The sequence below is a fragment of the Hylaeus anthracinus genome, unplaced genomic scaffold (genome assembly GCF_026225885.1).
Source record: "Hylaeus anthracinus isolate JK02 unplaced genomic scaffold, UHH_iyHylAnth1.0_haploid 12002, whole genome shotgun sequence".
In the NCBI taxonomy this organism is placed as follows: domain Eukaryota; kingdom Metazoa; phylum Arthropoda; class Insecta; order Hymenoptera; family Colletidae; genus Hylaeus; species Hylaeus anthracinus.
The window spans coordinates 18,368-30,661 of NW_026534349.1; the positions used below are offsets into that span (position 1 = coordinate 18,368).

Genomic DNA, 12,294 nt, shown 5'->3' on the forward strand with positions numbered 1-12,294 from the left:
GAACGAATTACTTAGTTACTGTGTCTCCTACTGCATCTTCTTTATTGTATTTGAATTTGCAAATGACAAATTCTGCGAAAGGAAGGATTTATATGTTACTCTGGATCAACTGATAAAAATTCAGAATTATTCTTAAGATGCCAAACAAGTACGCTTAAAATTTTTAAATTGCGATTTTCTCGAAATGCATTATCATACTTTTACTAAAGTGTGAAAATGAGTGTATAGATTTATTAAAATATCAAATATATACAGTTTATGATTTTATTGTAACATATATTGCACAACAAAATAATAATTTATGCATTCATTTTTACGTAAACCTTAGGTTTGGAAAAAACCTTTATACCTTCTTCTAATTTATTTAGTTGTTTTTCTATTTCCGTCTTCCGTTGTTGTGCCCTGAGGGTATCTGTTTTTATAGGCATCATATTTAATTCATTCACGTAATCTTGATAACCTGTAATGTCGATAAAAAAATTGTAATAAGAGAAAGAAACGTTATTGTAAACGATTCTTTAATTGCATACTCTTCTTCAGTATCTGCAATGTTTCTTTGCGCTCATGTTCGGGTAAATGAACGTGACCACTAGGACAATCAGGATCCAATTCCTCTGCTTTGGCCTTTAGTTCTTTTTCTTGAGCTTCCTTTCTGGTTTTTATATACCTAATAAACCAATAATTTGATCATAATAAAATAGCGATCGAATCTTCTGAATTACTAGCATTATATTAATGAATTTGGACAGAAAATGGGTTTGTAATATCATACTTAGGAACAACACCCTTGCGATAATTGGCTGGAGGAACATTATTACTGTTATTTAGTCGTGTCGCTATTTTACTAGCTACAGAAGTACATTTCTTATTTAATTTTGCAACATCTACTTCCGCTTTAGATGGAAGTAATTCGGAACCTTTTGAATTATTTTTATTCTGTAAACCTTTATCATAAACTTTAACATCCCCTTGATCTAAAGGTGTATTTGTTGTATCTCTTAAAGCTTTATCATTCTGCTGATTTGGTTCATTTTTATTTTTCGCATCGTTATTGTTTAAACATTTCTTTGAAGGGTATCTGTAGGAAAATTGTGTCAACATGAAATATAAAACGTTACAATTATTCTTAATGCGTACCTTATCATCCCATCGGAATATAAATTATCCATTTCCTTTGCATCCAGTGTTTGGATACCTTGATTTCTGAATTTACTTTGTACATTTCTATTGTTATCGGTATGTTTAGTTAAATCACACGACAAATTAGGGTCTGATGAAACTTTCTCATTTGTTTTCTTTGCAGATTTATGCATATTCTTACACTCTTTTCGTTTTTGTTTAATCGACGAATGATTGTTTCTGGTTGGATGTAGCGTATTCCTTGTAACAGTTGTAACGGTAGTTTTGTTCAGCATCGATGAATTGGATTTTATATACGTTTTTGGTTGCTGATCTGTTTTGTTATTAACGATTAAATTTATATCAATGCATTTATGCTTCTTTACCTGAAGATTTGAATTCATTTTTGATCGAATATTTTGATATTTATTACCAATGCTTTTTTGTTCGTGTATTCGTAGTCTTTGCACTTTTTCTGCTTCTTTATTTGTATGCAAACATTGTTCCATACGACGGAGATTCCTTACATTTTCGTGTATGAAATCTTTTTGCTTTACTGGTTCTAAGGAAAATATAACAATTATTAAAGATATAATTATCGCTAAAAATTAGTCACATAATTATATCTTACTTGGATCGGGGAAAACACCTTTTAACGTTGTCATATTTACAAAATAAAATAATGCGATACTTGTGACGAAAAATTATTCACTAATTTCGCTGTTAATTTACGAAACAAAAGCGTAATTTACATTTTAGTAATAAACAAAATTGTCACATTAAATGGGAATAATATTTTCAACTGGGTAATTTTTAACGCACAATTTCAATTTTCTTGCGATCATCGTTACCAAACAAACAATGTTGTTTATACACAAAAACTCGTTCCACAAACTATACTAACTATAGTATTGACAGATAAAAGATAACCACTATTGTAGATACATAGGTATCTTGTCCAGTTTTCATAGATTAAGATAGACTAGATTAGGTAATCATCATAAATCTTGTGAAATTCGAAAACACTTGATTGACTGATTGTAAAGGGAGATGAAGGAATATTAAAGACGTGTGAGTATAAAACTTTCAAGTGTTGCACATAATATTGTTACATCCAAGTGGTTATTTACAATAGAATCAAGCAAATTTTTGTTGGTGAATTAACTAACTTCAAATTGGAACTGTTTCGATCAGTAACGAAATAGGTCCTGCTCCTGTCACTAGATGACACTACCAATTATGAATTTTATTTATAAGGGTGCAAAGTCGTATCCAATCTTACATTTATTCGTTCATTATTGCTTTACATTACTTTGTATACGCGTTACTTGGTTATTCTCTGATATATCCTGCCAGTAGTTTGTTAGGGCTCACTGGCCCCCTTATAGCTTGGGTACCTCGAGTTTCCTGAAATCGTACTGTAGCTAGGACATAACTACAGGCCTCGAGGATAAATGCCACCGATTATTTTAACTGATTATATTTTGTACACTTTTGAATGATCGAGCGAAAGCAAACACTCTTCCTTTATATACAATTCAAAATAATCTTAATAATTTCTCATTCGATTATCGTACACATATATATTTATATTACATCAACATTTACTTCATTAGTAAGAGATTTTTACATATTTTACATTTTTGGTACATAATTTAAAAAAGCATAATCTTATTACTGAAGAAAAAGATCGAAATTATAAAGTTGTGTAGTTTTATGGAAGAGTACTATGTGGTTTATAAAAAAAATTACAGTATCTGCCGTAAAACAGGATAGTAAGTCCATCTAGCGTTTCAATACAAGAACTAAGAAGATCATTCCATTGAGGATATATCCAAGTCGAAAGTCTTTTATTGTCAAAGTTAAAGACTTAAAAAGAAAGGAATAATGTTATTATTTATACATAAATAGTAACATGTATTCCATTGTATTTGTATTCGTTCAACGTGTAGCTTCCTACTAGCATGAATTTGTCGCGGTCACGTGGTTTTGTTTACTCGCCTTTTTAATTTTACATTCAACAGACGTTACAGTAATTATGCGTAGAATTTACTATGCTCTTTAAATAGCTTAATTTATACAAACATTTGTTATTTTACAAGTATGATGGAATGAAATACATGTGTTTAGTTTTAGTTTCAAGTTGCAACTATGTACATAGTAATTTCTTCCTTCTTTCGAATCAAAGATTATAGATACATACATAAACAGAAATATAAAAAGTTTATTCGAAAAGGAGATTTTTGTTTTGACATTAATTGTTTGAAGACTAATAATGTATTATACATGTTCCAGTTTTTAGTATCTGTATAATTGTATGTTGTTATTTCATCGATTGGAAATGTTACTGACAACGGGACGAGTAGATTTAAAAGTTTGACATTACCAGAATCTATCCTTCAAATTTACCGATGACAAAACGTTAAATTACATAGTGTATATTTGTTTTGGTCTAAAATTCACATTTTCTACTGAAACATAATTACCGTTTATTTATATGTATGTATATGCTTGTTAGAGATATTTCTCGCGATAGATGATGTATCTTCGAAATACCAGGTACTTACCGCAACATGTGAAAATAATTGTATCGTTTAACATCAGACAATTCGTTCGTTCGACATATATCGAAGTAAAATAAAGGAAAAAGAAAATAATACTGCAAAGAATTCAGCATAGTCGATATTTTCTTCTCATTGAATTCGTTACAATGTAATTTTTTGCCTCGTTCTTTTGTTTCTAAGATTTTATCAAAAAACTTAAAAGTTTCACATGATTAATTATTGTATGTATTAAATACAGGTTCAAGTATACCAGTTATATGTAGGCCTGCTGCGTTTGTGTATGTATTATGACTTTTGTTCGTGTGTGAGCGTTAAGTTTACATGTAAATGTGCAACAAACGTATGTTGCTATGCATATGTTATACATATACATGGTAAGAAAATGAAACATACATATATTTGATTCGTAAGAAACATTATTGGAGACTAGAGAAAACTTTTTTCATTAATAAAGTTTATTCTATAGCTTGTAATTTCGATTTTAAGCAACAAATTGGAAAACAATGTTTCGTTGTTTATATAAAGAATACTTCTTTTTCTTGGCCATAAGAATATTGAAATCTAGTTCGATAAGGATGACGTATATAAATTGTACACTTTTATACCTACGGTTTTACCTTGAAACCGTTTCTCGTAAAAGAAAATACATATATACATATAATATTGTAGGGAAAATATACACCGTTATACGTAATTTATATTTAATTAATAAGTTTACTAACTTTAAATTATACACAAATACGTAAATTTATTGCTATAACGTTTCATACACCATCCTCGACGCAATTCCTGTTGTTTATGAGGAAGATCGTGACTATGCTGACACGCAGGGGCAATAAAAAAGATTTACTGTTTGTTCAAAGTGCAACTCCCTAATTCTTAGAATGACTTTTTTTTTTTTTTTTTTTTTTTAAACATGCATAATAATATTCCGAACTCTACAGTGCATAATTATAAAAGCACGCAGAGTTGAAAATATTATTATGTAATACTTTTGGCCTATGTAAGAATTCATACTTTTTTTCGAGAAATTTATTTCACCGGAATAAATTACCAGAATTTTTGTGCAATGAAATTTCTGTGAAAAAATCTCACTCTTTGGATAAAAATTTCTTTTCGATATATGCATTTGATAATTTTATGAACGATACGCTTTCAAGGAATTTTTATTATGTACAAATGCAATATTGTTTGTATCACAAAACATACAAACACTGCTTAGTGTAGATTCGTTTCGGTTCTTTTTTTTTGTTTTTTTTTTCTTTTTAAATATAATTACAAATAATCTCAGATGCGACTTTATGTAATAAATGCTCGTTAAATGATTTCTTCATTCTTTTATCTTTCCTTTCCTTACTGAACGATTTAGTTTTCTAACTTCTGTCATCGTGGAAAAACAATACTTTTTACATTTAAAAGAAGTGTTCTTTTTTTGTAAAATCTACTGGCCAAAGTATACTTACTTTTTGTGCCCAAAAGTAGTATGCATAATTGTCATTTTCAACTACGATAAAGTATTACATTAATATTATGAAATTACGATTGTTATTTTTAAGTAAAATTTCTGTACTAACTGGAAATTTTGTGCTCTATTGTAATCGAGTTTCGAGGCATACCAAAAAAGGCGGTACATGCGTCTCGTGTTAATTTTTTAACTTAGACAATTATGCATACACGTCTTTGGAAAAAAATTAAATGAATTCATTCAGTCTTCGACCAATGAATTCATTCAGCCTCTTCCAATTTTTTTAGTTTACAAAAAGTACTTTCTCGCAGAAGGATTGAAAAGTATACGTTTCTTTTTTTTCAGACGTCGAGAAATTAAAAAAATCATAAGAGAAGTAGGAGAGGGAAGCGGGAACGGTTGGCTTTTAAAATAGAAGCGATGGATCTAGTAGTAGACTCTGTTCAGACTTGTAATGTATTCTCCTCTGACCATACTTTGCCAATCACGTTGGTACTGAATCGTCAATACCGTGCCCACATTGTACCAACAACTTACAACATTTTAACAACTCTCTGTTACTCCCAAAAGCTGCAGTACGTCGACAGATGCGACTATAATACAAAGCAAGGGCACTTGATAAAATAACTTAGTCTTCTATTTCATAATTATCTATATGTAACGTACATATATAAAACAAATTATGAATAAAGAAATAATAATCAGGTCGGTACAGTATTATGATTTTTTTCACCTTAAAAATTTTTAACGCCTGATTATACAAATAGATATATATCACGAAAATGTAAGATCATAGTTAACGCGCCGAAGTCCACTCTCGAAAAAGAAAAAAAAAAAAAGGAGCCACTCGATTAGGAAATTTCGGATTAAAAATGTACATGTGCATGGGGCATATAATAAGCGGTGGACTACGATTCTAAACGTTTCTCTTTCATTTGGGAGCATCGCGATTCATTTACGTTTTTTTTTTTATGTTTTTATATTCAAACCTTAGATCAATCAATCCAGTATAGATAAAGCCCACTCGTTTCAGAATAGGAACAACCAACCAAATCTCCTCGTGTATGTTAATCGTTATTAGTCATGATATCAGTAATAATGTTAATATTTGAATAAAGTAACATGATGTGCAGTCAAATATTCATGGAATACTTGGCTGCACGGAGGTCATGCGAGGATCCACCACAGTTATCTTCCCACTGTCAATGCTGTCCTGTTCTTTACACCATATATATATATTATATCGGATTTATTAGTATATATATATATATAGTATAAATATATACACGCACGCTAGTTTTAACAATCTTTCGTCACATTCATTCATACATACATAACTTCAGAAGAGAGGAACGTCTCCGCGAAAGCAAAGTCCCTCTTAACTGCTTTGACGTGCTCTGCCTCGGATATTTTCGCTTCCGTTGCTCTTTATTCACCGAGTAATTCACTTCCAATGATTCCCGTTGCCGCACTCCTTTGTTTCTTTTTCTTCTTAATTTGAACTTCACTTAATTTCACAATGACTTATCACATGTTTTTTTTTCTGTTTCTCTTTAAACACTATTATCAAGTCAGCTCACTGTTTGATACAAGGAACGATAATACAATTGAATATTTACGAACACAACATTTTTGTCATGCTGAATAATGTAGCTTGTCTCGTAGAAAGACGCAAGCTCCTGGACTTGCGGCGACCAGTCTCGCATCTCTCGCAATGTTTTATATAGTCGGCCTGTAAGTATAGTTTGTAGAGATGGTGGAGATGGTAGTGATAGTGGTAGTGGAGTGGTAGTGGTTATCGTGGTATTGGTGATGGTGATACTATCCGGGTTTTTACTATTTACAGTTCGTTATAGCAATCGCTATTTTCCTAAGATGAGATGGTGTGCAATTCAGTGTTCAAGATTTGGCATGTATTAGCATATCAAAGATTTTGTCTTTAGTTTCTTTCCACTACGAACTGCTTGACGCGTTCATACCACTAAACATGCCAATAGTAAACGACGATTGTTGCTGCTGTTGCTGAATCTGTTGTTGTTGCTGCTGCTGTTGATTATTCGCTTGTCGGCCATGTTTTGGCACTGGAGGTTGAAGATATTCGTGTCTAGCTAATGTCAATACATCTATACGTTCTTCTTTCCTATATGCTAGGCAACTTCTTATGAAACTCTAGAAAAAACACCAAAGTAACGTTCAAACCTCTTTCAAACATTCTGCCAAGGGGGAACATCGCGAATTTAGATTAAAATAAATACCTTTGCTTCGTTGCTAACAGTCGGTTTATTTGCAAATTGAACTTCGGTAGCTTTCAGAATTGTATTTTCCTCTAAAATTGTAGCTTGAGATTGATTATGTCCAAAAGGCTGAAAGCAATGTAAATCTTGTAGTTTAAAATTTGGTGAGTTGATATTAGATAAATAAATAAGTAAATAAATAAATAAATAAATAAAAATAAAAAAAAAAATACGTAAATAAACTACAGTGATCAATCATACCTTTTTACCATATAGACATTGATAAAATATAACACCCACGCTCCATACATCAACTTTTGACGATATTTTGGGAGGATTTTTACCAATGACAAAACACTCCGGTGGAAGATACCTAAAAGTTTATATAGAGTAAAACAAACATACTTCTTTTCTTTTAAGTGTTATTAACGAATTCAAATGAATTGTATAAATATACATACCAATAGGTACCAGCTCCTTGAGATGTTAAATCCATCCCATGGTCTGGATTATAGTTTTCTTCGTCCATTACTTTACTTAATCCGAAGTCTGTAATTTTTATTTCTCCACAAACATTGCCTTCAGTTAGTAATATATTACCTGCGAATAACGTTAACAAACAATTGAAAATATTTAATTTTAATTGTATAAAATGAAGGTACTAGTATAATTGATACATAAACAAAATTTACCTGGTTTTAAATCATAATGTATGACTGGGGGTTTTATTTCATTGAGGTACTTTAATGCAGACACAACTTGCATAACAATAGATCTCGCTTCTCTTTCAGGTATAGTTTTATGCTGAAAACGAAAAACACTTGATAAAGTATTGCTGCAGTATAGTAAACCAATGTTAGATGTGAATACATGAATGTTATTATATTAAAGATATATCGTTATACACACCTGCTTGAGATAAAAATCTAAATCATGTCCATCACAATATTCCAAGACGGTACAAAAGGAATTGGCATCAATTTCAAACACATCGTACAACTTCACAACACGAGGATGATCGAGAGCTTTATGTATATTATATTCCCGTAACGCATGTCTGTGTAAAAAAATTTCAAAATAATCTAACAAAAGTACATTATCGTATTACAAAAATTAGATCCAACATTACGTAAATATAGAGTACAAATACTGTTCTACACATAATAGTATTGCGACACTACACTTGGAGGTTTTAATTTAAATTAATATAAATTGAATGGTTATATAGATAATATTAATTTTAAAATACTTACTTAATATAATTAGCTTTCTTATCCTCTTTCCAGTCTTTATTCAGTTGATGAACTTTACAAGCGACATATCGTTGCTCTTTTAAGTCAAATGCCTAGAAACGTGAATTACTCTTGGTTATAAATAAATAAATATCGAATATTACAAAACATTGTTTTAAATGTGTAAATTGCCGAACCTTATGCACTTCACTGAAGCCACCTTTTCCTAATAACATTAATAGAAGGTAACGTTCATTCAATACAGGATGAGAGTTAAATCTTGATTGGTCCTCGTTATGAATACGTTTCAACTCCCTGATGTGTAAATTTCGTTCCCTTTCGAGTTTTTCCATTTCTAGTTGCAGATCTGCATCTTCTTTTTTCAATGCACTTTGTCTTAACTGAAAGTTAAACGATACACGAACGAATAAAAATTATATTCACGGGATAAAAGAATCTCACAGAGATTGATAAATTCATCAACAGCTGAAGGAATATAAAATACACTACCTTGAGTATTTCGTCAGCTTCATAATACTCCTGCCATGTATAAGATCCAGGTACTGCATCCGGTTTCAAAAACGTAGCTTCCGTGCCATTGTGCAAGGAAGGTTGTGGCTGACTACGTTTTCTACCAGTTTCACTATTCGATGGCCTCTTTTTTAGTAGCAGTTTTTTTTGTTTATCAATTTCTTCTCGTTCAGTCGCAATTTCTTCTTGTCGTCGTGCTAATTCTTGAAACGCGTAACCATCCGTCCAGTTTTCTTGAAACGTCGCACCAACCCTCTGAGTCACAAATTGACCCAATCTCAGTCTATTTTGCATACACTTTTGCCTAGCCTCCTTTTTTTCTATGTTTGATTTTTCTTTCAGTAATTTCTTTACAACGTCTATACATTTATTTATATGGGATTTGTGCTGCTCAATCAGTTTCTGTTGATTAGCCATTTGATGCCTAAGTTCATCTGTCGTCTGAAACGAAGTGCAAATAGTCGTATTATTAATAATACTTCAATTTAAAATCAAACGAATTGTCGTATATTATACATAAATAATAAAAAGAATTAAATTCTTGGAAATAAATACTCATCGATAATTTTGATGAGAAAAAATTAATTGTACATATTATACTTACTCTATTCAACTCATCAATTTTGCTGTTACGTAATTCTAAATCTGAAGAGGCTTGAGTCTCAAATTCCTGTATCCTCTGGCAAGTAAGTTCTGTCTGGAATGCAATTAATATATTTTTATGATAAATATAAGCTAGTTACTGTAACATCTGATGCATTTGTCAGCATAGCTCAGAAATACCAGATACCTTGTACCATCCAAATAAAGATAAAACGAAGACTAAGTTTTCGACTCGTTACATTTCGATAGTTTGGTACGGAAAACTGTCTAAGTAAGAAATTAAGTGTAATATATGTTTTTAATAAAGTCGATACTGTATCCTATTCGATTCCAATAGGCTGACACATTGGTTACCGAAAGTAAAATTATAGGATAAAATCCAAACGTATCGATAGAAAAGAACTATTACACAGGCAGCAAGGAAAACACCAAAAATGTTCGCACAGTTTAAGGTGTGCATGTAAAAAATATGGAAAAAGGTAAAACATTGTGTATTTTACATTTTTCTTTTTGCCGGTATAGATAATGTTGTGTACGTACGTTGACTAAACTTTATAATGAAATAGAATTGTAATCGAATAAGAAAAGAAGAAACATGCACACCTGTTTTTATTTTGGCAAGTAAAATGAACTTAAAATTAAATAGCTTCGATAACTAGGAAGTAAACCAAAAATTTTGGACTAAGGAGTGATATTACAAGGTAGCCTGCACTCCTATGACAACAAATGGATACAGTGCTACAGTCCAGTCAGAAGTTAGCTGAATTTACTGCAAACATCTGACAATAAATGCCCATTATAATACTAATTTTAGAAAATGAAATATACGATGTAGATTTATGATTTACTTTTTACACAAAAAAGGAGATAAATACATTAGTAATAAAAAGTAAAATAAAATGTATACATAATATTTACAAATTATATAATTATTTCTAATGACAAGGTATTATAAAGAATTAACACTTTCGTTTTTGAACGAAATTAGTTTTAAATGTCCCTATCCTTTTGACATAGAATTTTTTCTAGATATTTGTCATTAATATTATAGCAAAATTGAACTTTTAATTTAGACTAGTCTAACTCTTATGATACCTTTTCATAGAGATATTTATATGTAATTTAAAATAATTAACTTGGTAAAAGCGAAATTATAAGATTCAATTTGCAAACTGAATGTTTTATGGGTTGTTTCTTATCAAATGTTTGCAAGAATGACCAAATTTTGCTTACATTTGGGGTGTTAGTCTTCGCTTGCCTGACCTGGCTTGTCCTACTGAGGTTGGTAGGCCTTACCTGCACCTGCTTGCTGACCATCGAGCCTGCAGGTTGTGTCGAGGCTGGTGGAGGAGGAGGTGGAGGTTGAGGAAGAGGTCTCGGTGGCTGCATCAATGAAGAGAATTCTGCCACCGAAGAATTGGGTGTTGTTACTTGCGGTGAAAGGAGTTGTTGAGGCGATGGTGGATACTGTTGACACATAATTAAAGAAAAATATTAGTAAGAATATAAAGAAAAGTTATAAAAATATCACATTGATATTTACCATGGGATAACCCTGTTGAGGAGAGGGGCTTTTAGCACCACCGTGCCGAATGGGACTACTGCCCAAATGATGCTTTGGAAAATACTCATTGATCTTTTTATTCTCGAGGGCAGCTACAGACCTGGAACCCTTACTTCCTATAGGTCCTCCCGTAATTCCTCCACCGCCATCGTCAGCTTTTCGCTTTCTTTTTCTTTCCGAAGGAGTTCTTGGTACCTTTTCCGGAGTATTCGGGTCTACCTCCTTATCACTATGCGATGAGCCTATATTTACATTAAAGATATCCCAATTGTAAACGAATATTTCAGTAACTCTCGATATACTTGTGTATAAAATTCTTATTTTCAACTATGATCAAGATATGCCGACTTACCAGTGCTCATGTTCGAATCTTGACTATGAACCGACTGACCAGAGTTTACAGTTGATTGGGGTGCCATCTGAATTTGTGACCCAGCAGACATCTGAAAGTAAGAGAGACTGATAAAAAATTAACGTTTAACATATTTTTTCATAAAAAAATATTCCAACAAAATACGAACAAACCATTACAGTACTAACGGAATTAGGCTAAATACTGCTCAAAACATCGTAATGAAAGGCAAAGATCATATTATGTACACTTATTTTGTACAATTACCAATATCGAAAAACTTAGTATCCGCTTGTTTAGAGAAACAACATGGAGAAAAGTATCGTATCGCGAATCAAGATTCGATACTTTGTAGAAGAGGTTAACACTTTGAAAATCGTACCGGCGTATAAGAAGATATTAGCCAACGAAGATCGCATGTTATTAAAAGATACGATTTACTGCAGGAAGAAACTTAAAAGGATAGAGAAAGACTAGCAACGAAAACAGAGAAGAGAAGACGAATAAAGTGCGAGTGAGAAAGAAATAGGTTTAATAAGAAATGAAAAAAGAAAGAGTGAGAGTGGAAGACAGTACAAGAGAGAACGAGAGAGAGAGAGAGAGAGAGAGAGAGAGAGAGAGAGAGAGAGA

General features: G+C 31.7%; 2 protein-coding genes and 1 long non-coding RNA gene across 20 annotated transcripts in view; 1 reads left to right on the forward strand and 2 right to left on the reverse strand.

The window, feature by feature from the left end:
• Positions 1-250: 250 nt before the first annotated feature.
• Positions 251-2,113, reverse strand: LOC128891947 (uncharacterized). Of its 2 annotated transcripts, XM_054151945.1 has the most exons (6): positions 1,751-2,113; positions 1,553-1,681; positions 1,138-1,453; positions 773-1,078; positions 531-667; positions 251-460 (listed from the first exon to the last, which is right to left on the reverse strand). In XM_054151945.1, exons 1-6 carry the CDS (start codon positions 1,782-1,784, stop codon positions 300-302), a joined length of 1,083 nt encoding a protein of 360 aa, XP_054007920.1. In that variant the 5' UTR covers positions 1,785-2,113; the 3' UTR covers positions 251-299. The 2 variants fall into 2 exon arrangements, with proteins under 2 accessions (XP_054007920.1, XP_054007919.1); XM_054151944.1 differs by having other exon boundaries at positions 1,138-1,681; positions 1,751-2,112.
• A 109-nt stretch (positions 2,114-2,222) lies between these two features.
• Positions 2,223-6,920, forward strand: LOC128891953 (uncharacterized). 2 transcript variants are annotated; one of them, XR_008460979.1, is made up of 2 exons: positions 2,223-3,151; positions 5,494-6,920. It is a non-coding gene; the product is annotated as an uncharacterized LOC128891953 (long non-coding RNA). The 2 variants fall into 2 exon arrangements; XR_008460980.1 differs by lacking the exon at positions 2,223-3,151 and adding an exon at positions 3,688-4,057.
• The window catches only part of LOC128891942 (serine/threonine-protein kinase tousled-like 2), a 38,874-nt gene continuing 32,153 nt past the window's right edge, over positions 5,574-12,294 (reverse strand). For 14 of the 16 annotated variants that reach the window (XM_054151924.1, XM_054151931.1, XM_054151930.1 and 11 more), the window contains 13 exons: positions 11,665-11,755; positions 11,292-11,554; positions 10,982-11,215; positions 9,750-9,842; positions 9,125-9,586; positions 8,812-9,015; positions 8,636-8,727; positions 8,292-8,439; positions 8,075-8,186; positions 7,844-7,982; positions 7,644-7,755; positions 7,404-7,511; positions 5,574-7,317 (listed from right to left, as the gene is read on the reverse strand). In XM_054151924.1, the coding sequence (XP_054007899.1) occupies positions 7,102-7,317; positions 7,404-7,511; positions 7,644-7,755; positions 7,844-7,982; positions 8,075-8,186; positions 8,292-8,439; positions 8,636-8,727; positions 8,812-9,015; positions 9,125-9,586; positions 9,750-9,842; positions 10,982-11,215; positions 11,292-11,554; positions 11,665-11,755 (2,274 nt within the window). In that variant the 3' untranslated portion in view covers positions 5,574-7,101. Of the gene's footprint in view, positions 7,318-7,403; positions 7,512-7,643; positions 7,756-7,843; positions 7,983-8,074; positions 8,187-8,291; positions 8,440-8,635; positions 8,728-8,811; positions 9,016-9,124; positions 9,587-9,749; positions 9,843-10,981; positions 11,216-11,291; positions 11,555-11,664; positions 11,756-12,046; positions 12,211-12,294 lie in introns of those variants that run through there. The other 2 variants (XM_054151937.1, XM_054151932.1) reach the window with 2 other exon arrangements.

Excerpts from the sequence above, each read along its gene's own strand:
- LOC128891947 (XM_054151944.1), bottom strand. The coding sequence starts at position 1,784 with ATGACAACGTTAAAAGGTGTTTTCCCCGATCCAA. Across the intron at positions 1,079-1,137 it reads TATTCCGATGGGATGATAAG|ATACCCTTCAAAGAAATGTT; the intron begins GTACGCATTAAG and ends ATTTTCCTACAG. Across the intron at positions 461-530 it reads ATTGCAGATACTGAAGAAGA|GTTATCAAGATTACGTGAAT; the intron begins GTATGCAATTAA and ends TCGACATTACAG.